Here is a 26,606-nt window from a genome sequence, read left to right as displayed (position 1 = left end):
ACACATCATGCTCCAACACATTTTTTATTGTTGTTGATAAATGTTTTCTTCTTGGGACTGGATTGTTACTTTTGTTACTGTTAGCTGTGTCCAACGTCCAATAATTCAGCTTTATTTGTTGAGATATGATAATTATAAGGGTGAATAAATTAAATAATCTAACCATTGAGTTACTTTAAGGTGTACTAAATCTGTTGTTTGGTCAGTCTGACCTGGTGCCCCTGCTTTAACAAGAGCTTAATATGTGGTAAGTTGAAGAAAGGTTATCACCTTTCCTTCCATCTGTCTGCTACAGACTATTTAACCTAAATGTCTTAATTATACCCTTATTGTGTTTTGCTTCATTTTAATCTTGTTTCAATTTGTTAGATGTATTAGTGAGCCAAATATAATTGTCCACACTGGTGAACCACAAAGATTTGTTTTATTCTCTTTTATTCATTACCCTTGGATGGCGACAGAGCAATTTGGCCTAAGCTTTTAAGCAGCTTGCTTTTGGTCTCACCAACACTTCTGTTGTGTTCTGAGGTGTACACAGTGAATGCTTATGTTCTGTTCTGTTAATACGTCTTGACAGTAGATGGCACTGCTGTGACACCATAGGGCAGAAGAGACTGTTGGGGAAACTGCAGAGAAAGAAGATTCAAAGAAGTTCTGAAATGGTGTTTGACCTAATGGCAGACTTGTAATAAACTTTGTGAGTTTACCCACCATCTCGTCTTTTTTCATTTACAACTGCCACAACAAATGGGTTGTGAAATGATCTACTGAGCATGGATGTCTGAGACAAAAACAAGACAATGACAAGTAGACTCGCTTTAATGTGTCACTGAATGTCAAAGGGAGTTGTAAAACATACCTGGCTGTTCTTGATGCCATGGTTGCAGACCTACACAAGTATTTTTTTATTTTTAGTTGATAGCAGGCTGCTATCAACAAATTCAGACTAAATATAAATATTGTATTCTTGGACCATGCTTCAGTTTTATGTCCAGAAATTTGCTGATGCAAGACCGCCATGGCATCTGAACACACATCTACTCCAAGATAATAACCTTGTCAGTTTGGCTTTAAAACAATTTCATTTTTTTTCTCCCAGTTTAATGCGAGTCCTGAGATCAAAGCCTCTTCTTATAGGGCCCATCTAGAAGAAAGAAACTAGCCAGGATGTCTGAGCACATTGCATGTTGAGATTTCTTATTTGCAACTACAAAATAGCTAAACATGTATAAGAAACAATTGTCTTTGCAAGCTGAATATGATCATATCACATAACAGCACACCACTGAACTTTAAGACAATTTGACTTTCAAATTTTATTAACAAGGGAAAAGACAAGTAAATTGCTGCTCATCAACTGTAAAAAATATCTGGATCTCAGCTAATGCCTCAAGTTGAAACTGGTGCAGGAGTAACATCAGACCCATTGGAAATTAAAAATTTGTGGAATTATACACGAGGCTGTACTCAGCGAAATTGTACTTGAACCCATGAAGACTGAAGCGGAAACTGGAGGAAGTCGTGCCAAGGAGATGGCTGGTACCTGGAGAGACGTTGTGGCGGGGGGTACTGGAAGAGACAGGGTGACTACCACGGTCCATGGAGGCGTATCAGGCTGATCCACCGGAGGGGCAGAGGTGGCGTCCGGCCGATCCACCGGAGAGGCAGAGGTGGCATCCGGCCGTTCCACCGGAGAGGCAGAGGTGGCGCCCGGCCGATCCACCGGAGAGGCAGAGGTGGCGCCCGGCCGATCCACCGGAGAGGCAGAGGTGGCGCCAGGCCGATCCACGGGAGAAGCCGTGGTGGCAGCGTCCGGCTGCTGACACACCGGAGAAGCCATGGTGGCGGCGTCCGGCTGCTGACACACCGGAGAAGCCGTGGTGGCGGCGTCCGGCTGCTGACACACCGGAGAAGCCGTGGTGGCGGCGTCCGGCCACTGACACACCGGAGAGAGGTACTCCCCGGCATCCAAGTCTGCTGGGTTTGTTGGTGGCTGGATCATTCTGTCAGGATCACTGGTGGCAATGGAGGCGAACCCTGTGGACTATGATGTTTGCAGATGACATTGTGATCTGTGGTGAGAACAGGGAACAGGTGGAAGAGAACCTGGAGAGGTGGAGGTATGCACTTGAAAGACGAGGGATGAAAGTCAGCCATAGCAGGTAGAACAGTGAGGCTACAAGGAGCAGAGGTAACAAAGGTGCAGGACTTATAATACTTAGGGATGACTATTCCGTCCCCATACACGTAGACCTACGTGCAATGACGGATAGCTAAACGAGTGTCCTGGGTATTGAAAGAACTGACTGACTCAGACGTAGAAGTAAGTCGACATTGGTTTACTTGTTTGTCTTCATCTTCATTGACAATTACAATGAGTCCAGAACATATCATCGTGAAACTGTAAGAATACAAAAATCAAACTATTATGTTATGCAATGTCTTCACATCACATTCTTATTGGCTGAATTATCCCTGGCTATACGAAACAAACAATCATACATAAAACTTACTCAAACTAAAGTTAAGAAGCAAAATATACATTGATTCTGTTCTAATAACATACAATACAAAATATAAACTTACAAACAAAGCTACTTCACGTCTCAACACAGAGAATGCGAACAGATTAAATTCAGCTCTTTACCGCATGTTTCCCATTCAAACAAAATGGCTGACCCCTCCCCATGTGGTTACAAAATACACCACCCCAAACCAGCCACTAGGAGCGCTATACTGCATGCGCCACATGACAATGACTGTCCAGGAAAACGGGCAGTGTAATAAAGTGGTGAAGAAGAGAGTCCAGGCAGGATGGATTGAATGGAGACAAGTTTCAAGAGTCATTTGTGACAAAAGAGTGTCAGCAAAGGTCAAAGGAAAGATTTACAAGACAGTGGTAAGACCAGCTAGGTTGTATGGTTTAGAGACAGTGGCACTGACAAAAAGACAGGAGATGCAGCTGAAAGTGGAAAAGCTAAATATATTGAGGTTCTCCTTGTGAGTGACAAAGATGGATAGGATTAGAAATTAGACTAATAAGTACAGCACAGGTTGCAGAACTGAGTGACAACGTTGAAGAGGTCAGATTGAGATGGTTAGGACATGTGCAGTGGGTATAGTGGTAGAAGAATGTTAGAGATGCAGCTGCCAGTAAAAGGACAAGGAGAAAAGCCAAAGGGGATATATATGGATGCAGTTTGAGATGACATGGAAGTAGAGATGACATGCTGTGGTGACCCCTGAAAAGGCTCGAAAGAGATATGGCTTTTTATTAGTATTAAACAGAAACCTGGGGTTGTTCTTATTGTCCTCTACTAAAGATGAATAATATTCAGTTCTAGCTGCTCGAAGAGTGTTCTTGTATGTCAACAGGCTATCTCTCCAGGTTAAAAATAAATCTTCCATGTCATTGGAGCACCATTTTCTTCCCAACTTTCTATATGCCTGTTTTAAAATATGTAACTCTGAATTCAAAGAGACAGCTTCCTCTGGTCACTTTCGTTTTCAGAGGAGCAACTTTATCAAGTGATGTTTGCACTATTAACAACAAGATCATCTAAGTTGCTGCTCTTTGTTGCATTACTCTGCCAGACAGATTATGGAAGAGATTCTTTAAATGTGGTTACAGCATTCTCTGATAGACACCTACCATAATGAAATTTACTCTGTGGCTGTGTAGTCAATCAATGTAGGTTTGTGGATATTTTATGTTAAACCAATTAACTACTAAATTAATAAAGGCTATGTTTAAGCTTTTACTTTTAACATCTACATGAATCTTGAAATCACCAACTATTATGACTTTATCTGTATTCAATAAAAGGTCAGACAAAAAATTAGAGAATTAAGACAAAAACCTGGTGGAAGATACATAACAAGTAAAAGTGTTTTTTATATTTAAATTTTGAATGAGAAAATAATTATGGTTAAGGCTTCAACAGAATTATAACCAATAATTGGTTTAGTATCAATCAATACTCCTGACTGAAAAGTAGCAGCTACTCCTGCTCCTTGACCTGTTGTTCTAGGAACATGAACATTTAGATCATTAGCATGAGTGAAATTATTTATACTAACAAAATCCTTCTGTTGTAGCCATGTTTCTGTAAGATGAAATAAATCAATATGATGATTAGTTACCATGTCATGAACTAACAGAGACTTAGGGGAAAGAAATCCTATATTTCTTTTTCTGTATTTAAGGGGTTTCTTTTTCTGTTGTAGTGAAGTAATTGTGTTTATTTTTATGAATTATATTTCTACAGCTGAGTTTTGGTTTATTTAATTTGGGCCATGGTCAAGCTGTTTCCCTGGGGGTTTTGGTGGGTAACAGAGGAGAAGCAGCAGAGAGGTGTGTAAGACAACAATTCTGCTTCCTGGACTGGACCCTAAGTTGTCAATAATTTGGAGTTGTTTTTTGTGTTTCTGATTCACGTTTCAGTTTGGGTTTATTGTTTATTTTATTTTGTCATTTAGTTATCTTTATGTTTAAGCCTGGTCTTAGTTCAGTTCTTGCTCCTTGTGTTTTCGTCCTCCTGTTATTATTCACTTCTCCTCTGTTAGTCACTTGTTTACTTGCCACGCCCATCTCCACCTGCTCCTAGTATGTAATCACTCACCTGTGCCCACTTCCCCTAATTACTCTCTGCTTTAAAACCTGGTCATTTCCTTCATTTACTTGCTGGTCCTTTGTCGCTTTCACGTGCTGTCTGGTTCCTCCCATGTCTTGCCTCTGATGTTTTGTTCATGTTTAGACTTAGTTTGTGTTTTCTTTTTTGCTGCCACATCAGCTTTTGTTTTTGGTTTTCTTTTATTTATAATAAATTTGTTTGGATTCATGTGAGTGTTTTGTGTTTGATAGTGAAAGTGAAACGGAGGCTTCCTGAATCACTGAACCACTTTGAGACAGTTGCTCAGAAAATGGCCTATTGTGATGAAGCACTCGAGACACTCTAAAATGGCGACATCTGGTGGTTGTTTTTATGTACTACAGTTGACGTGAACAAAATTGATAACTTTATTTAAATCACAAGTCTGTTTCATTCATATCATTTTCATTAAAGCTCATGTTCTCCAATGAAACCTGTGTTTTTGTTTTTATAAACTGAAAGGAGGACGTTACAATAAACATGTTTTTTAACAATAGTGTCACCTTCTTCTGTTGGACTGTAAATATCATTATTATTCCATGAATTATTATTTTCATTTTATTACTATCTGAGAACTTATAACTTTATGCTATGATGTCATGATAGTGATTAATATAAGAAGAGGCTTTGAGTGACATTCAAAGATTTTTATTCAAAAAAAGAATAATTTCCACTGTTTTTGCCTTCAGTCTGCTCCTCTTCTGGCTCACTACCTCTCCAGCTTTAGAGAAGACACGCTCGCATGGCACAGATGTTGCTGGCATTTGCAAATATCGTTTTGCCAGTTTGTTTAGATGTGGAAAGATTGTTATGCGTTGGGTCCATCTCCCATGCATAAGAACGTGCTCTTTTTTGGAGGCACTGTCTCTTCCTCCATCTCCCTCACTATCTTAGTCACAATTTAAAATCAGACTCTCACATATATTTTTAAATACACTCAAAATCACACACAATCACTCAACCTAACTGTCTAAACTCAGCCTCTCACAAACTCAAATCCATGCACACAACCACTCAACTTCAGACTCTGAAGTTCAGACTCTAACTATATCTCGCTATTTCAAATTTGTACAAAAACATGTCCACCTTTCCAAAAACTTACAGTTTGGGTGGATATTTAGTCTCATTTGAAAGCCTTGAGAATAACTACAAGACCCACCCACTCGGGATTCCTGCGAATCAGCACATGACGAACTGCACGTCACAAGCAGCTCGAGACACCAGAAAGAACGAGGCCTCGTTTAAGAGCAGTCATGTGATATTTGACGTGTTGACACAGCTACCAAAACACTGCATCACAATACTTCTACTTAATTTGGCTCAAAACTGTGTCGAGCAGGAGGTGTCGAGCAGCACATCACTAGTGTTTGAGTCTTTACTGATCAGAGGAGGATCAACAGGTGGGTGTGGTCCATCTGAGGCAGCATCCACACCTATCAGTAATTAAGCCGCTTGTTGCTGTGGCTTTTTAAGGAGCTTCTACACAACCAGTCAACGCCTGATGATTGCCATTCGTGGTAGAGTCAAGCCAAGAGAGACTCTTAAATTCTTCTCTTAGAGATTGACAGTTTGCTGAGACATTGACAGTTTGTCATCCTTGTTGCCTCGTTTTACCTCCACTCTCTATGTTCCCCAGGTCGGCTCTCTAGTGGTTCCCTCAGCACACCAGTTCCAGCTTCTCCAGCCTCACCCCTGTTCGAGTCACCTTAAGCTCCAAGCTCTGGGTTGGGCTCAGCTCCGTTGCCTCCTGCCTCCTCCTGCCTTCTCCTTCCTGCCTGCTCTCCTACAATCTGATCAGGAATTAAAGACGCAATTCCCCATCAGATCTCAAACCACCAATCCCCACGGATCCAGCTTGTCTCTCCATACCAGAAAGCCTCCACTAAGCTGTATGTCCATTTATGTTCTTCCAACCACCAGATCAGCTCATGCATCAGTTTTTTGCCCTAACCTCCTGCATTCCTACTTCCAGACGCCGCCGCCAGCCCAGCAGTCCAGTACATTTCTTACTTTCTGCCCAATAAACTGTTTTTTTGTTGTTGTTTTTTTAAGACTGTGTCACATCTTGATTCCGCATGTGGGTCAGAAAACGTTCTGAAAAAATGACAAAATAAGGTTTTCTTTAATCTCCCGTTATGAGTCTGCACACTGGGTTCACCTCATTTTCCACCCCACCTGATAGAATAACTAACAAAATCAGCCAAATTCTTAAAAAGAAGTGCGGCTCCATCCAAAGTGGGATTGATGTAATTTCTTTGCACCAGACCAGGTTTTCCCCAAAATGCATTCCAATTATCTATGTAGTCCATGTTGTTTTCAGGACACCACCTGGATACCCAGCAGTTGAACAACATCATGAGCCATACATGTCATAGCTGGTCAGATCGGGGGAAAGAGAAAGCTACAGAGTCAAATATTATCTTGACAAAGTTACACACTGAAGCAACAATAATTTTAGGGACGTCCAATTGGGGTAATCAGGTGTCATTACTGCCGTCATTAATGACAATCTTACCATATTTAATCTTAGTCTTAGTCAGCATTTAGTCATCAACCCACCCTCATTTACCCTGTACCCCTTGTACCTCATCCCTCTTCATTTAATCACCCCTTTCCCTTTACTTCCCTTCATCCCTACATTCCTTAAGGTTCCGTCTGGGGTCGTTATATACGGGCTTGGGAAAGAAAAGAACTAAGTTTCCTGAAGACTATACCCCTATGCTTAGTCTTCATCTCTCTAGCCCTCCAGCATTCTCCCCAGATGACCAAGCTAAGCTCTTTCATCCCTTTACCTCTTCACCTCTTAATCCTTTCATCCCCTTCCTGTAATAAATCTTATCTTATCTTTTATCTTTTTGGCATGGTCCTTGCTAGTGAATTTATGGTTGATGGGGTCCCTAGTGCCACGTTTCAGACTATGGAGTAGCTAATTACCAGGGTCTGCTTCTCAGAAGGTGTGGTGCAGAGTGAGGAAAATCAGTTTGAAATGTAAAAGGGTCAAAAGTTAACTGGGGGCTTAGCCTTAGCACTATGCTTACTCTGAACCAGCCAGCCTCAGGTTCTACACTCAGCCGGCCTGGGGTCCCGGCTGCTCAGGATCTGCTGAAGGACCGGTAACAGGATCTACTCTCACTGGCTCTGCACTACCTAAGGGGACCTGGCTAGCTAATGGCTTTTCACTACCACAGAGCTAAGCTTCCAATTCAGACAGCCTCTCCTCCAAAGCTAGCATAAGTCTACATTTATTACATGTACCATTACCACTAAAGGAGGCAGAGGAATAACTAAACATCTGACACACAGAGCAAGTGAGAACAGAAAAAGCCAAGATGGAACCAGAAACCATGCTAAGCTAATGCTAGTTAAAGATAGCAGACCCCCAAAACACAGATAAAAACCAAGAACTGATGAAAGGCAAATTATGTCTCAAGCACAATGCAGTGGTGGAAAACAACTGTATCAAGAGTGTCTGTGTCCTAGAACTTAGAACTGTGTTAAAGCTAGTAAATTATAAGACTCCATGAGCAAACAAATTACACCAGCTACCAGCAGAGAAAACAGGAAGTGACACAATACGCCTTAATGCAAAGATCAGCACATCCCTGTCTATTGTGTTGTGTTATATATATGTGTGTGTGTATGTGTTTGTCTTCAGTTTGTGAATATACAGTATGGCCACTTGTACTACTCCACATCACGGGGAGCAAACATTTCCTGTTTTTACCACTCTCCACCTCGCCACCCTCTGACTATGTCTAAAACTGAGTTTACTCAGCCTTTTTTTCCAGGAAACTTCCCTAAACTGAAGCACACTAATAGCATGCCAAGGGTTTGTTTTTGTTTTTTTTATTAAATTTCCATTAAATTGTTACATCAAAACAGTATTAGGTTTTTCTCATCACCCCTCATTACTGCCTGTCTAAACTGAATTTCACTGAAATTATTAATGGAACTAACTATTGTTACAAATTCATCTTCCAAATTAGAATGTTACACTGTAATAAATTATAATGGCTGCTTGAAAAATGGCTACAACTCTAATCCTTCTCATAATAAAATGATTTTGGCCTAAAAATTGGGTATGAAAGGGAGCAGGGGATATGCAATCCTTCAGGGAAAGCTAGGCCTTTAATAATAGAATGCATTTAAAGGTATAAACAGAGTTTTGGAGGTGAAAAGGTGTGGGTCCTTCCTTTTTTTAAGACCTCTGACTGCTGGGCAGAAGGTATAGGGGGATCTCACTAAGTTCCTAAATAACTCCCTGAAGCCTCTCTGAAGACCAATCTGGGACTCATTCAAATTATTTGAGTCCCAAGTGGCACAGGATGCAATTTATAGATCCAACATGCACAACATTATGACCCAAATTCTGTCCATTATTAAAAACTGCAAGATCTCTCTCTCTCTGTCTTTGCCACTGCTAGCCTATTTATGTCAGCCAGTTTCCATGGTGACTGAGCCATAGATAAAAATCTAAACCACACTCAGTTTGTAATGTGTAGTCTGAACTTTCCCTTCCAGAGAGAATGATGACAGAACAGGTACACAATCATTTCTGCACCCGAACAAAGGCAGGTTAAGGGTGCAGAGCTCATGTTTTTCTACACTTATCCCAGATATCTGACTAATATGCTAAAATGCTATAAAATTATTTTTCTTTTTTTTTCCCTATTTCTCCATTTTATATAAACCGTAGCCAGTTTTGTTGTACGAATGTTGTTCAGGTCTTTGTGTGGTTTATGTTACTACTGCGCAATAAAGTCATTTGGTCTATTTAGAGAAAGTAGAAGTTGTTTTGGCTTATCAAACAGTGTAAAATATCATACTCTATCATTTAAAAAAGAAAGGCAAACATAAACACAATAAATAGGTTGACTGGTTGACTATTTTTATTTTTTGTTAGGGGACTTCAGGAGCCGTCCCCTTAAGGGGGGGGGGGGGGGGGGGGGGGGCTCTGTCATGGTTTTTGGTGTTTTTGTAAACTCTTGTTTTGTTTCTGTTTATCTGTTAGTTTCTGCGTTCATGTCCTGTCACTTTCCACCTCCCCAGTACATTTCCTATTTATGTCTGCCACGCCCATCCCCACCTGCTTGTAATCATTCTCACTCACCTGTGTCCATTTTCCTCATTATCCTTTGTCTTTAAGAACCGGTCATTCTCCTTCACCCCTCACTGGATCATTCCGCTTTGCCTGTTCATTCTTGTTCCTCCTAGTTATGCCTTCGCTCCTTGCTTTTTGGATTTTGTTAGTGTTTGTTTTGCTGCCACGCCAGCCTTTTTGTTTGTTATTTTAGTTAATAAAGTAATTTTCGTTCTTTTAAGTAATGAGTCTGCGTTCTGGGTTTGCCTTCGCTCCTTGCTTTTTGGATTTTGTTAGTGCTTGTTTTGCTGCCACGCCAGCCTTTTTGCTTGTTATTTTAGTTAATAAAGTAATTTTCGTTCTTTTAAGTAATGAGTCTGCGTTCTGGGTTTGCCGCCATCTCCCCGCCTTCTGACATTGACATGATATTTTAGCCTAATGTGACAACACCAAGGTTGTTTATTCTGCTAAAATAGATGGTAATTTGTTGTTTGTTTTACAGCTACATGCATTTATAATAGCATGAGAACAAAGACCATGTCATGACAATGATCTGAGGGTAATCGGTTCCCACCATTCCACATTCCCAACTTGGTCGTTATGTGTGTTGTGTTGTTTTGTCAGCCATGGCAGCTCTTGTGATCATCAGAATCCAAATCTGAAGAGTTTTCATCTGATTACGGAGATCCAGCTGTTGGTTCAGGTTCATACTGGTATTCACATCATCTAAGTATACTAAGACTTGCATGAGGTTCATATCTCCCACAGTTTTTTCCATTAGCCGCTGGAAAGTCGCCGGTGCTCCAGTTATTCCCTGCGGCATTCTCTCAAATTTGAAGAAGCCCAGCAGACAGATGAACGCCGTCTTCTCTTTATTTTCTTCTGCCATGGGAATCTGGTAGTATCCACTACGCAGGTCTAGCACTGTAAACCATTTACTCCCAGACAGAGAATCAAGGGCTTCATCAATGCAAGGAGTTGTATATTAGTCTGGCACTGTCCAACTGTTAAGGAGCCTGTAGTCTATGCACATCCATACAGTTCCATTTTTCTTTTTAACTATTACTATCGGTGAGGCATAAGGGCTACGAGACTCTCGAATGATGCCAGCGCAGAGTAACTCTTGCAAATGTTTTCTTACATCCTCAATGTCTGCAGGTGCAAGCCGACGGGATCTTTGACGAAACGGCCTTGTGTCAGCCAGACGGATGGTATGCTCAACATCCTTTGCAAGGCCAACATGAACTCATTCTCATTAACTGAGAAAACGTGTGAGTGTTCTGCTAGTTTCAGTCTAAGCCAGTCTTTTCACTCCTCAGGCACAGGAGAGTCACCAAAGTTAATTTGGTTGCTATCAAATGCTGTCATTTCCTGTTTTTGGCCTGGCATGGCAATGACCCTTTCAGTGCGATAAATGTGATCCATGACAGTTCCAGTAGGAAGGATGGTTTCCTTGGCAGATTTGTTCTCTACCAAAATCCTAAAGCTGTTAACTTGTACTACATGTGCAGGCACAATCATAGGTTGCAGCCAAATATCACCTGGCAAGGGAGCTAATGGAGAAGAGTCAACCATTAGGATCTCATTACTAACTGCTTGCTGGAAAAGAACCTTGCAGGTTATTTGCATGTCTTTTCGTGGGGGTATGGACAATGGAATTGAGCCCTGCTAAATCACACAGCCAACCTGGTCATCCTGAGAGTCCAGGGAGATAGAATGTGTGAGAAGGGGTGGCGTTTCACTATGAATTTGGATGCCCAGAGTTTTAGTTATGTCCCGCACCTCTTTTCTGCATTCCTGTACTAAATTACAGACATGGCTTGTGTTAGTGCCAACAATGACAGGAATCTGCTCTTCTTTTGGGATCGGACAGATAAGGGCAAGAACTGGTACTATATGTCTGGCATCAGTCATTTTAGCAGAATACTCAAAATCTACCACAGCATAGCCAAGGTAGGGGTAGCTGATGTTGGACTCACTTAAACCCCAAAGGTGAAGACCAGTGACTAGGTGCACAGGGACAGAGGACAGACGGGTTTTGTACCAGGCCTCAAATATTATGGTGACCTGTGAGCCACTGTCAAATAAGCCCTCACAGGGTTGTCCATTCACCTTAATTGGTACAATACTGGGTGGCCCAGTCAGTGCTTCAGGAATTCCAACCGGAGTGGGGGAAGCCAGAAGACCCTGCTTAACATTGCAGTCAGTGTCAGTGTTAGTACTTGATGAAGCAGTTAAATTTGCTTACATTTCTTTGATAGTCTGAATGAGCTTTCTTATTACCTTGCACAGGTGACCCACTTTTCTCGTTGTCATGTGGAGACTTAGGCATGCAGGTGGCAAACTTACTCTTAAGCTCTTTAACTTCAGCTTTGAGATTTTGTATTTCTATTTGATTTGTTTCCAAAGATTTTGTTTGTACACGTTGGACCGACGCATTAAGCTTTCTTCTGGAGGCCTCATACTCTTCCTCTGTGCGGATCTCACTTAAGAGGTGGAGGGAAGTTGTGGGTGAGGACTTCCACCCTCTCAGGTGTAGCTGAATTAGCATTATGTCAGAAACAATCGCCCCTCTCAGAAGTTGCTCTAGGCGAGCTTTGTCTTTACTATCAGTTTTTAATCCTCCTCTCTGAATAACTCTGGTGAGGGCCCTCTCTAAGCGCCTTAAGAAATCAGACAGTTTTTCACTTTGTTGCTGCTGTATTAATCGGAAGGCAAAATACAGGTCATCTCCAGACTTAGTACTGCCAAATGCACTTTATACCTCCAAATATTCCTTGGGACTTGCCTCGTGGTCTGTCTCACGAACAGATTTAGCTATCTCTAACGCTGGCCCCTTTAAACTCTGCATTAGCCTTCGCCTTTTCTCCTTGTCGCTACTAGGGATGGGCAGATGAGGCCTCATTGGGTGTATGGCACACTTCCCAAACTGTGTCAACACTGTGTTGAAACTGTGTTGCTGTATCACTCAATGGCGACATCTGCTGGATTTAAAAAGTAATTGCAGGCAACTTCAATAAAGACTGGAAACAGACTGAACAAGGGTCATTCACACATTTTTATTTAGAAACATCAGCTGCGTTAACATCTTTGGGCCAAGGCGATTGCGCCGCTTACAAACCATTTCTCCTGCTTTTGAGAACACCCTTTCACAGGGCACTGATGATACCCGCGTACATAAAAATGTCATTGCAAGTTTGTACAAGGTAGGGTAATTTAGTCTTTGCGATTTCCAGTATTGTAGTGGATCCTGTGATCTTGGTGTGTTCTCCTTGGAGATGTATCTTTGTACCTTGATAATGGCATCGGTGGGGACATTTGAACTGGTCTTGCTCTCCTTGACTTCCATGTCCAGCTGGTGCCACAGGTTGTCATCTGAGGAAAAAATAAAATGCATCTGTGTTACTAATTCATTGTATTCACATGGAGTGATTTGCATGAACATTAAAATACAAATGAACACAATTAAGAATCATGACATACCTGGACTGGAAGCAGATGGTTGAGTTGAAGGTCCAGCTTGGGCATCTTCCATTTGTGTCGGTACAGCGTTTCTCATTTCTGCTGCACACTCTGATTTTAGTCTTTTCACTGCATCATTGGCTTTTGACGCACTTAAGAATGCCATCGTCTTGAACCGAGGGTCCAGCAGTGTTGGTATTGTCATTACACTTAATGACTCCAGGTTGCACAGAGTTTCTAGCAGTCTTCTTTTCAGATTTTCCACAAGATTAATTGCGGTTTCCGTGGTTACATTTAATGCATTGCGTTGCAGTGAGTGGTGCAACATTTTGAGCATTGGGATTACTTTTGATCCAGACACTCTTTTTTTCCTCAGACAGCTCCACTGTCGCTTGATTAAATGGAGCAAGCACACGGAGTGTCTCCTCTATGATTTTATAATCATTTGTAGTGAGCTGAGGTATATCACTTTTTAAAGAGGCTAGGGATACCAACACCGACTCCTTCTGTTCCGCCATGCGTTCCAGCATTAAATACGTGCTGTTCCATCTAGTTGACACCTCATTCATTAATTTCTTCACTGGTCCTCCCATCTGTAGCTGGACTTGTGCCAGTTTCTCTTTAGCTGTAGTACTAGTTCTAAAGTATGTTACAATATGCCTTGTTTTATGTCGGATATCAGTGAGTGTCTCAATTTGGTCACATGATTTTCGAACTGTTAAATTTAAAGAATGTGCTATGCAAATCGTGTGCCTGATTTGGAGATTTTTGACACATGCAACCATGTTTGCAGCCGCATCTGTGACAAGACATGTCACTTTCTCTGCTAAGGCCCACTCCTGCATTAAGTTTTTCTTTACTTGGGCCATATTTTCAGCAGTGTGCTGCTGAGGGAAGTGTTCCACTCCCAAAATTGATGTACACAGTGTATGGTTCTCACTGTCGACATAGTGACAGGTCACAGCCAGGTAAGCCTCCATGTTCGTGGATGTCCACATGTCAGCTGTTAGGCTGACTGCAACTGCACTCTTCAGTTCTTTTTTAACTTGCTCCTTTTTCTCCTCATACCTCTGGCTAATCATGGTCTTGATAGCCTAAAATTAATAACACAAGTGGAGTAGATTAATGAATGAAATCACATAACATGCATATACTTTGTTAACATGTATAACACCCATTCATCAGTTTGTTTCACGTACCTTTCTGCTTGGCAGAACATATAAGGGCTCAAGGAGTTGGACCAGCTCTCGGAACCCCTTGTCTTCCACAAGGCTAAGCGGCTGACAGTCTGTAATGATCATATTCATTACAGCCTCATCAATCGCCTGCTTTCTGGAAACACCAGGGCTGATTACGGAAGTATTAAGTCGTTCTTCCTTCTCAGGCCGGCCACGGTAATGCCTCAGCATTGTGGAAGTGTTCCGGTTACAGTAAGACAGCACCTGGGAGCAAAAATCCTACATTTCACCTCCAATAGAAACATAAGTTAATCCATGTTAATTGATTAAAGTATTCTTCAGAAAGAAATTGGAATAACCCGACAGAAGAATGATCAATAGTGGAAACGAGAACGGAATAATAATTTACCTTATTCTCCGTGATAAGATCAAAATGATCCCACACGGGAGAAAACTTCCTCTTCCTTGGTTGATCCATAGTTTTCGATGACAAGCCAAAAACCAATGCAAAGCAAACAACACAAACTATCTCCATCCAACAAAACCCACAAACGTGTCGATACATTTTCTGTTTATAAATACAATTTGGCGCGTTCACAACCAAACGACACAGGAACTGTATTGGTCACGTGGTTTTCATTAAAGAGATGCGCGCACCGACACGGGGCTTCGCCTTGTTTTCCTAGGCGCATGCGCCGAGGTTTCAGTGTCGTCAGACCCATCACTAGTCGCTACAGTCACTCTCCTCTATCATGAGCCCTGCTTATTCCAGCCAGTGGTCAAATGGCTCCTCACTGGGAGTCCTGGTAATCATTAGAATTCAAATCTGAAGACTTCATCTGATTATGGACATCCAATCGTTGGTTTAGGTATATACTGGTATGGTTGTATATCCATTACTCCCGCAAAGTTTTCCAGCATTTTTTTGTGTTCAAAAAATGCTTCTTCTTCCATTTCCACTAGTAAACAACTGGACAGTAACGACGTTCTTGGCCGGCTAGGGCACAGCGCACGTCATGAACCCAGGACGGAACTCCACTCCACAAATCACCCACTTCGGAAATTGTTGACTTAAACACTAAAAACAGTTTATTTAACTTTTAGGTCAGATAATGTGTCCCTGCAATATTGTGTGAATGTGTTTGACTAAATAACATACATGAAATGTCAGTTTTTTGAGATTTGATTTCAGTTCAGCTTTAAATCACTTCACTCTGATCTATTAAACATTCAGACATAAAAACACTTCTAAATTCAAAAAAAGGGCCGGTGTGTCAATACAAAACTTAGCCAAAACACAATTTTAAATGGGATCTTTAGACATGGTATTAGGATTGTGCATCTCTGGTTTGTGGCCAATACCATATGTATCTTGATACACAACCAATGAACTAATTCATTAAAAATACATGTGAAGTAACAACAAATATGATGCGATTCAGACTTTAATCAGGATACAATGCAATTCAATGAAGTTGATTCAACACATTAAGATTCAAAGCAAAATGTATTTTTAACAATATATGAACCACAAGTTATAGAATATTAGCTGATTCACATTGATTGAAGCACATTTTCAGAGGGTTTATTGCTGTGTTTATGTTGTCGTTGCTGCAGCACCAGGAAGAGGGACAACCACAAATTGGGCAGACTGATAAGGAAGGCTGACTGTGGTGGGTGTGGAGCTTGAAACGGCGGTGGCAGTGGCAGAGAAGACGACTTTGGACAAACTACTGGACATTATGAATAATGTCAGCCACCCGCTGCACATGGCTATACCCTCACAGAGGAGCACGTTCAGCAACAGGTTTCTATCTCAGAGCTGCTCATCAGTATGAAGGGGGCTTAGGCAGCTGACCAATTACAAGCCTACAGCCCCCCATGCCGCCTGCGACCTGAAACTGGCCAACAGCCTCAACGACTTCTATTATCGCTTTGATGGCCCATCAGCCAGCCCTGAAACCCTTCCAGTCACCAACAATCACTCCACTCCATTACAGCACATTGTGGTACCCTCCCCTGGCCCCCTTACTATCCAGGAGCAGGATGTGCACAATCTCTTCAGCAAGCTGAACCTCTGTAAGGCTCCGGGTCCAGATGGTGTCTCCCCCTCCACCCTGAGACACTGTGCAGATGAGCTCACTACCATCTTCACGGACATCTTCAACACCTCCCTGGAGTTGTGTCATGTGCCAGCCTGCTTCAAATCCTCCATCATCATTCCTATCCCCAAGAAGCCTCAGATTACTGGTCTTATTGACTATAGGCCTGTGGCTCTGACGCCTGTACTCATGAAGACATTTGAGCGACTGGTCCTCTCCCATCTCAAGACCATCACCGCCCCTTCCCTAGACCCGCTGCAATTCGCCTACAGAGCTAACAGGTCTGTAGACAATGGTATTAACCTGGCCCACCATTTCACCCTGCAACATCTGGACACCCAAAAAGCCTACGCCAGGATCCTGTTTGTGGACTTCAGCTCAATATTGCCACACCTGCTCCAAGATAAGCTATCTCAGCTCAGTGTGCCCGACTCCATCTGCAGGTGGATCACCAACTTCCTAACTGATAGGAGACAGTACGTGCGTCTGGGGACGACCATCTCGGAGACTCGGACCATCAGCACCGGTTCCCCCCAGGGCTGTGTACTTTCACCTCTGCTCTTCTCCCTCTACACCAACTGCTGCACCTCCAGCCATGAGTCTGTTAAACTGATTAAGTTTGCGGACGACACCACCGTCATCGGTCTGATCTTGGACGGGGATGAGTCTGCTTACCGGATGGAGGTGGATCGGCTGGTGTCCTGGTGCAACTCAAACAACCTGGAGCTTAACACCCAGAAGACGGGGGAGTTAATTGTGGACTTCAGGAAAGCCATAGACCACCACGCCCTCTTATTATCAAGGACCTCACCATCGCCACTGTGGACTCCTTCCACTTCCTGGGTATCACCATCACTCAGGACCTCAAGGGGGAGCCGACAATCAGCTGCATCATCAAAAAAGCACAGCAGAGGATGTTCTTCTTACGACAGCTGAGGAAACTCAAAATGCCAACTGAGCTGATAGTGAAGTTTTACACAGCTGTCATTGAGTCCATCCTCACCACTTCCATCACCGTGTGGTACGCTGGGGCCATGAGCAGGGACAAACAGAGACTGCAACGCGTTGTGCGCTCCGCCGAGAGGGTGATCGGCTGCAACCTCCGACCCGTACAGGACCTGTACTCCTCCAGGACTTTAGGACGAGCAGGTCGAATTGCAGCTGACTCCTCTCACCCTGGACACAGCCTGTTTAATCTTCTCCCCTCAGGCAAAAGACTACGGTCCATCCAGACCAGAACTTCCCGCCACATGAACAGCTTCTTTCCCTCTGCCACTAAACTGCTGAACAACAGATAATTAACTCTAGTACGACACAGCCACTTTATCCACCTGCCATAATGCACATGTACACTTTAATTAATTTCTTTCTTTTTTTTCATGTTTACTTATTCATTTGTATTTGTTTTATTTGCACTAATACACCAAAACGATTTCCTAGCCTGTAACTTGTTTACTGGCAATGGCAATAAAGTGATTCTGATTCTGATTCCACAGACTGACTCACAAGATCATTCATACAGAATCTTTTCTTTTTTAAATTGAAATTTTATATTTTGATCTATAATTTTACATTGTATTTGATCAGTATATATTTTTAAATTATTTTAAACTGTTGCACCTTTTGTGTATATGTGTGTGTGTGAACAACTTGTTGCTCACTTTGGGATCACTAAAGTATGTAATCATTGCTCTCTCTCTCTCTCGCTCCGTTTTGTCATTTTTCACGTGTGTTGAAACAAACCTTCTGCTCACTTTAAAATATAAATCAAATAAGATTTAAGTGGTACAAGGACAAAATGGACTGATGCATCTAAATTTAATCCCAGGGCTGCATCAATTCACAGCTGCTCTGCCAATGCAGTCGCATCAAGCTTAAATGTCAAACAGTACGAACCAGTTAATCCTTACATTTCCAGTTGGTACCATCAGCCTACCACAAAGACACAATGTGTTCCCATTTATTTAGCTTATTTCATGAAAAAAATAAATAGTTAACTTAACAAAGATAACTCAGTTTGACAGAAAAAATGGATTTTAGCTCCAAAGTAATTGTCAAAGAGCTATCGTGAGTGGCCATGATCTTAAAAGTAGGCCTGATTTTGTTATTGGCATCACTGCATGGAACACTTCAACATTTTTTTGTCTGCAAACACAGTTTGCTGTGCCATCCACAATTGGTGATTAAAGCTCCATGCAAAGAAGAAGCCATGTAAACATCATCTAGAATCACTGCCATTTTCTCTGGGTAAAAACTCATAAAATGGGCTGAGGCCAAGTGGAAAACTGTTCTGTAGTCAGATGAACCCATAATTGAAATTCTTTTTAGAAACCACTGATGCCACAACCTCACTGCTAAAGAGAAAAGGGACCATCTGACTTGTTTTTAGCACACAGTTCAAAATCCAGCTTTTCTGATGGTACAATGGTACAGTAGTGCCTCTGGCATGGGCAGCTTACACATCTGGAAATGTACCATCAATGCAGAAAAGTATGTACAGGTTTTAGAACAACATATACTCCCCTCATACTTTTTTTTTCTGCTCTGCTCCAGCTGGAAGGCGAATGGGTTTCTTTTCTCTCTGTCTCCTGAACTCCCCCTGCTTCTCTGCCCTGTTTTCTTTTCGGAGCCTCTCTTTTGCATATTCTCCAAAATTTTTAAACCATAGATCTGATCAGCTGGTCTCCCAACGCAATTGATCAAATTTTCTCAACGGGTAGTCAGGGTGAACGAGAGCCCACCTACCCAGATGGGACATTTTTTGCTGGATACACAATGGATTCCTGGAGGAAATGGAATATTGTTTGTCTATTAATTTTTGTCTTTGGAAGAAGATCTTTACATATTTGGGTTTTTGATAACAGGATTTCTGCTGTTTGGATTAGGCTGACTTATCGTCAAATTCGTTTGATGGGTTCAGCGGTCAACAATCAAACTGTGTGGTTACGGGAGCTGAATTGCAAGTTGGATGCAATCCTTTTACAGGACCGCAGACTAAATTGTGGTTCCGGGACTCATGAACAATTATATGGGTTACATCTTGGAGAAAGTTGCTCGCTCAAATCAGGCGGAATGGACCTGGAATTTGGCTGTTTGGATTCGCCATTGAGAAGTATCAGCAAGACTTTCAAGGCAGACGAAAACAAGTATGCCTGACCCAAAACAATTATTGTTTTGTAAATTCTGGCTTCCCTGACGCTGGCCTTGGCTAGCTATCTTCAATTTCTCCCCAGATTTTATGTAAACAAGATGCTCTGCCCCCTCCCCTCCTCCTGCCTAAGGACATCTGTGGATCTGCTCTGGGCTAGCTGATAAACATTCCATCATTATCAAAGACAATGGCCTCTGTGACGTGATTCATGGACTTATTTGCAACCCCCCCCTAATTATTGTTAATTCAGCTTGAACTTTATCATGATTTTATTTAGATTATTTTAGCGACTATTTTGACTGTTTTAGCTCATGTTTAGATATGTTCAGTTTCATGATTTCATTTAGATTATACACGATTGATCTGCATTTTAATAGTGTTACTATGATATTTGCTGTATTTGATTCTGTACCTCTGTATTTGATTATGTATGTACCTGGTTGTTGTTTATTTGATTCTGTTGTTGTTTCTGTTGTAAAGCGCTTTGGATCGCCTTGCTGCTGAAGAGTGCTGTATAAATAAATTTCACTTCACTTCACACAACATCCTTTTCAGGGAAGGCCTTGCATTTTTCACACAGATGCATATATCAGCAAGACAGTGCTAAACCAGCCAGCTCTTCCTGCAATCTGGATAGGAAAAAGCAGATAAATGCTTGAATGGACAATGCCAAACTGTTTACTGCATTCATTACAACAGCATGGCATTGTGGTAGAAGAGTCCAGGTGCTAAACTGGTCTTTCAGTAGTCCAATTCTCACCAAATGAAAAAAACTTTGGTCTATAATGAAACAAGAAAAAATCCAGCAGACGGCTTAGGACTGTTGAACAGTGAGAATCCTATATCAGACAAGAATGTGACAATATTCTTCTCCAAAACTTTCAGCAGCTGCTCTCCTCAGTTCCTAGACACTTACAGACTGTTGTTAAAAGAAGAGGAGACACTTCATAGTTGGAAACATGACCATGGAACAACTTTTTTGAGGTGTGTTGCTGCCATCTAATTCAAAAATACATTTTTTCTTCTTTATTCAAATTGTACAATTTCTTAAAAATTTGATGTTTTCCATGTTCTATTGTGAAAAAAAAATATGGGTTTATGAGACTCTCTTTTTATTTACATGTTTCTCAATGTCCCGACTTTTTCAAAATGTTGAACTTGTGAACTTTCAAAAAGTTTGCTAATTGCTTTAGCAGAACTTCTTCCAGGCTCCACAGAAATCCAGTGAGTGTTAGGTAAAACAAAATGAACTGAACATGCATGTGACACACATTTTTTCACCATTCAGTTTATTTTCCTGCCTTGTTCAGTGTTGTTCGGTACCTCTGATTCAAAGTGTTTGTGATGAATCTAGGTTTTACACTTTTAAAACCAGAATAGCTTAAAAAAAATTAAATATGTACTTGAGCTTACCACACAAGGTGACTGTGCAAATTAAAGAAAATGACCCCACCACCACAAAAAAAAAAAAAGATGGAAAGCTGTTGGGAAACATTTCCATGATCAGCTTCCTAACACATCTAACAAACTGCTCCCCAGAAAACATGTCATCATGTCCATTACATAAAAATATTTTCTTTATCCCTATAGGTTGTCACATACAACACATACTTAACTGCAGGCAACCTCTAAGGCATCATGTGACCTAAAAACTAACAAACATTATCCGTGTTTTCATTTCAAGACCAGATAAAATATGTCCTAGAGCAAAAATGACAAGCTCACTAAACCAAGATAACTACTCGATTAAAAAAAAAAAAACATTGACATGCAAAAACAATACTGACTTCAAATAAAAAAGAATCCACAGCTATTTGTGTATGAATAATGAACAGATGATTACAACAATCCCAAAGCTCTTTGTCTTCTGCCCTCAAGACTATAGAAGGGCTCCTGGTTAGAAAAGAGAAAGGTCAGAGATAAATTCGCTGATTCAGACAGCGGGGTACATTTCATACATCCTTGTTGGTTCTGAGGAATCTGCAGATGGTTCGCACGTTTCGCTTAAAAACCTTTGTCTCGGTTTTCACATTTCTGGGTGACAGTCACTGAAACTTGCAAGTACAAAGAAATGCACTTGCTGTGCTCATCAGCCGCCATTGTTTTCAGCAGACAGCACTGGTCTGTGAAGATCCTGGTCTGTGAAGCGCAGTATTGGGTTTGGGCTCAGCAGGATGGGAACGATGGGACTGTTCTGCAGGAAATGTACGTATGGAGAACAGATGTCTTCCTGCTGCTCTACAGTGCAACATGCAGCACACAGTAGAATGCAGGTCTTGGTCAGTGTGTGTGTGTGTGTGTTTAAAAGCGGATGGATAGCATGTTGTAGTGCAGGAAAGAGGTGGATGGGGTTAGATCTTCTCAGGACGTGCCCTGTCTCTTCTGTTGCTGCACCCGAATCAGTTCCAGCTGTTTTTTGCACTTCTGGTAGTATGTGGACAGGCTTTTGTTCTCCTCCAGCAGTTTTTTGTGCTCCTGCACAAGACGTGAAGTGTTCTGCTGGTCCTTCTCATCCTGGTCCAGTTCAGCAATGAGCTCCTTCCTGCACACGCAGAAAACAAATAGGAATTGTTATCAGTCCTTTATTTACAGACCAACCAGAACAGATGCCACTGTCATTACTTCTATACTGAAACAAGAAAAATAAAACAGCTTTATTCAGCCCCTTATTTAGCAGCTTGTAAAACCACCTTTAGCACAAAAACCTCTCAGTAGTAGTTTTCTGTAGGACTTTTTCCAGTTTCTCACATGGTTATGGAGGAGTTTTGGCTCACTCTTACTTCCAGTGTTGCTTCAGTTCACTGAGCTTTGCAGACATTTGGGGTGTTCAGTACTACAAAATTTGGTATGAATCTGACATTAAGTAAACACAGGGCTAGAATCAGTGATATCCATCTTATTCTTTTAACTTACAAAGTGAGCCTAGAGAGTTCTCATTTAGGGGGAGCAGTGTATCATGTTTTATCAAAAAGAAATTAAAATTGAATGTATCATAACCATTTTTTTTCTTTTCACTGTAATTAGCTGATTATTTGCAATTTAAAATCAATGACAGATTTTAAACAAGGTGTTCAGGCCAACAAAATTACTATAACAAATTGCATTTGTGAAAAATTAAATCAGTACAAAACTAATGAATGTTTTAGAATTGGCCTTCATCTTGGTTTTAGTCCTTATTAAGAAACAAAATAAGACACATTTTCCTTATCCTTGCAGTTTTTTTAATCTAAAAGTGCACAAAATTATGAATGTAGAAATTAAATTTGTTATCTTTTAAATGTTTTTGTTCAGACAATTGGTAAGACTCAGTATACCAAGACTATTTGGACAATGCCATGCTCCCAACTTTGTGGGAACAGTTTGGGATGGCCCCTTCCTGTTCCAACATGACTGCCCACCAGTGCACAAAGCAAGGTCCATGAAGACATGGCTGAGCGAGTTTGGTGTGGAAGAACTTGACTGGCCAGCACAGAGTCCTGACCTCAATCTGACAGAACACCTTTAGGATGAATTAAAGCGGAGACTGTGAGCCAGGCCTTCTCGTCCATCATCAGTGTCTGATCTCACAAATTTGCTTCTAGAAGAACGGTCAAGAACTCCCATAAACACACTCCGAAACCTTGTGGAAAGCCTTCCTAGATAAGATTAAGCTGCAAAGGGTGGGCCACCATCATATTAAACACTATGGATTAAGAATTGGATGTTACTCAAATTAATGAGTGTGAAGGGAGACAAAGGAATACTCTTGGGAATATAGTGTAAACAATGTGATACTACTACCACACCAAACCTTAGCTCAATGTCTGTAAAATTGGCTGTCATTCAGTCATTGTTGTGTCTTCTAAGGTCAATTAGATACGGGAGCCATCTAGAATTTGACCCCAAAAGTTATGTATTGGTAGATGTACATCTAAAGTTTACTTTTTAAAAGTTTTACTTTCTATTTAGTGGTTCATTAGATATTTTGCTAACAGGCAGCCTTTTGACAGCAGGTGATAATTAGAAATTCTAAAGTAGTCAACTCTATACAAGAGATTTCACAAATCAAATCTGTAATAATCCCAACTGAAGCAGCACTTACTTCCTCTGGATTAGCAGGGCAATCTCAGTTTGTACTTTCAGGTATTCTTGGGCCATCTTGCAGTGCTGCTCAAAAACAGCCATGGACTCTTTGGAGTTTGGACAGGGAGCAAGAGGCTGGAACAACATAAGTTTGTTGAGTATTTAAACAACCGTAAACTGCAGCAGAGTGAAGCTGATTAAACATCTTCTACTTGAAGACAAGTCAGTCAAACAGCAGTTTGTTCAGAGTGGTGCTGAACGGCAGACAGCATACCTGTAGCTGGTGATCCAAGGTGAGATAAGCCATGGGAATGGAGTTATCTGAACCATTAGTGTCTGTGAAAACAGAAGACACACAGATAAATGACTAGATTATGAAGCGCCGAACTTGGAAAAAAAAAAAAAACGGTCTAAAATATGGTTCATATTCAGTGTCTCTGACGCTGGCTCATGCAGAGTCATATGTTTACGCCCTCACACAGGTGAAAAAAACGCTCCCGCCAGCAGACAGAGGGCGCCAACAGCCAATATATCGCAAAACACTGCGAAGGAAGCAAGAATATCTGCATTTTTTAAACGTGCTAAAAGTCGCTCTGATGGCAGCACTTTCTTTGCTGCGAGGAGCAGCAGGAGGAGCTCTCCCACTCCTGGTTCACATGAAGGTCCAAGAACACAAAGGAGCCCAAGCTGCCTATGGAGGGCCAAAACTAACAAAAATAAACATGAAAGCAGAAATAGATAAAAGGCTCAATAAATAAATAAAAGGCCACATAAATAAATTAATACACTTAAAATGCACCATGTTTTATAATTTAATGGACATTCTTATTTATTTTTTCAGTTTAGTTCCAACAAATTATATTTTTAAGTACATATTTTCAATTGTACTGTTTATAAAAATATATTTGTGGTTTTTCCTTTTCTTTACTGTATTTATTTCTGACCCACAAGTGTTTTTATTTCCATGCATTGTCTTTACATTTTTCCGTCTCCTCTTTTTACTTTACATACCACCCCCCCCCGACCAGGGGAAACACAGTTTTGTCATGTTCAATTTAGCCTGACAAATGTAAGCCAGCCACCAAACACTGTTTTGCAGCACATCGTGTGTATTTATCATTTTTTATTGCAAATATAAAAGGATGGAAGCTAGCTGATGGCAGGATACGAAAAATTAAACTTGTAAGATAAGTGTAGGCTTTCTGGTAAATCCCATTCTCATGTAAAATATGACACATTACTGGATGAAAGATATTTCTAGTTGCTATTTTTGGTACTTGATGTCTGTTTTTTGTCTAAAATAATCAGCTCTAGCCTGTTTATTAAATACTTTAAAATATCCCTCTATCATTCTGTAATATATGGGAACATAGTTTCTCTTTTCAAAGGAGAAAAAAATGCTTTTAGAAACATCAAAGGAGAACAATATTTCAGCCTGAAGCTCACACCTTGTAAGGTTTTGTTACCCCATGGGACAGGGATTAACCAATCATCTTGAGATTTAGATTGTTCAATCCTACCATCACACACAACTATCCTTGAGAATTTGAAAACATTTGCTCTTTATTTGCCAAAGTTACCAGGGGTGAACCAAATATTTCAACTGTCTGAAATAATCAGTTCCCCCTACATAAAACACCCCTTGCAGAACCTTTGAATCAAAATCAAGCCAGCAGACATAGAATACAAAACATATAGTTCTGTATTGTCATTTTTGACTTTCAAAACTCTTACGTTGTGTACTTCAAATAAAGCAAAATATTTGTAAACAAAAGAAAGGTATCAGTGTAGATTAATTATGAATCTCTAAAATACGAAACACCTTCTGTATTCAACACAATCATGTTCCAATATTTTAATTAGAAATGAAGCAGCTTTCCAGAAGCCTTATATTCTGTAAGTAGTTGTGCTGCCTCTGGATCCTCTTTAATTGCAAAGGCATTGTTGGCCATTAAAGGTTTTTCGCAATCACCTTCTTTTCTTCTAAAAAGAAAAGAAAAAATTGCTGCTATCAAGTTCTGCCTTTGTTACGTCACCAACAATTGACGGGACAGTGGACTGTGTTCTTGTCGTGTTTTTGCAACTTTTGCCTATGTGTGTGCTAAATATGCCTAAGGCCAGTCGAAAAGTTCTGCGGACTCTTGAGTCTTATTCGCTGGACTCCAATGACCTCCACAGTCAGCAGATCTCAGTACAGCCCAGCACCTTTGGGATGTGGTGGAACGGGAGACGCGTCATAAATGTTCAGCTGACAAATCTGCAGCAATTGTGATGCTATTATGTTTACATGGATCATAATCTTAGAGGAATGTTTCCAACAACTTGTTGAATCTATGACATGATTAATAAAGGCAGTTTTGAAGGCAAAAGGGAGTCCAACTTGGTACACCTGGTGAACACAGGTGAACACAGGTGTACCTAATAAAGTGGCCAGTGAGTGTATAGTAAAAGGAAAACCCTTGGATGCTTTAGTAACTTTTGCTGGGTAACTTTTTAACATGAAATTTGTATCCTGTATTTGAAACATAATATTAGTGATCTGCAGTTATAGTGTCATTATTATGCAAGATGACACTATTGGAAGTAACTTGGGTTTCATGGACTTGTCTGCATGCAACAATTAGTATCTAGTGGGCCACATAAACTTATAAGCAATCAAATGACCGCATATTGAACTAAAAAAATATTCTTAATTATTTGGAAAATATTTCCAGGCCCGTTTTTTTGTGTCCTATTTGGATAAGTTGCAGCAAGCTTGGTCAAATGGCCGCCTGACACTGTTGGAATATCAGACATACTTTCTGTAAACTGGCACATGTGATAAAATATTTGTTTGCTTAAAAAAAAAAAGAAGCAAAATTTTGGTACATTTTTGCGTTTATTAGGCCCGAGCAGCGACAGCGCTGCGAAGGCCTATTG

At 40.9% G+C, this 26,606-nt stretch overlaps 1 protein-coding gene and 1 long non-coding RNA gene across 7 annotated transcripts in view; both read right to left on the bottom strand.

Annotated features, from left to right (window-relative positions):
- Positions 1–12,777: 12,777 nt before the first annotated feature.
- Positions 12,778–13,740, bottom strand: LOC119617899. Its single transcript, XR_005234352.1, has 2 exons — positions 13,216–13,740; positions 12,778–13,107 (listed from the first exon to the last, which is right to left on the bottom strand). It is a non-coding gene; the product is annotated as an uncharacterized LOC119617899 (long non-coding RNA).
- A 7,156-nt stretch (positions 13,741–20,896) lies between these two features.
- Positions 20,897–26,606, bottom strand: part of map3k7 (mitogen-activated protein kinase kinase kinase 7) — a 49,756-nt gene continuing 44,046 nt past the window's right edge. For all 6 annotated transcript variants that reach the window (XM_037980814.1, XM_037980816.1, XM_037980817.1 and 3 more), the window contains 3 exons: positions 23,962–24,023; positions 23,707–23,822; positions 20,897–22,167 (listed from right to left, as the gene is read on the bottom strand). In XM_037980814.1, the coding sequence (XP_037836742.1) occupies positions 21,987–22,167; positions 23,707–23,822; positions 23,962–24,023 (359 nt within the window). In that variant the 3' untranslated portion in view covers positions 20,897–21,986. The remainder of the gene's footprint in view (positions 22,168–23,706; positions 23,823–23,961; positions 24,024–26,606) is intronic.

The sequence above is a fragment of the Kryptolebias marmoratus genome, linkage group LG17 (genome assembly GCF_001649575.2).
Source record: "Kryptolebias marmoratus isolate JLee-2015 linkage group LG17, ASM164957v2, whole genome shotgun sequence".
Taxonomy (NCBI): domain Eukaryota; kingdom Metazoa; phylum Chordata; class Actinopteri; order Cyprinodontiformes; family Rivulidae; genus Kryptolebias; species Kryptolebias marmoratus.
Note: the sequence above shows the minus strand (reverse complement) of the source record. Positions and strands in the feature narration are given on the sequence as shown.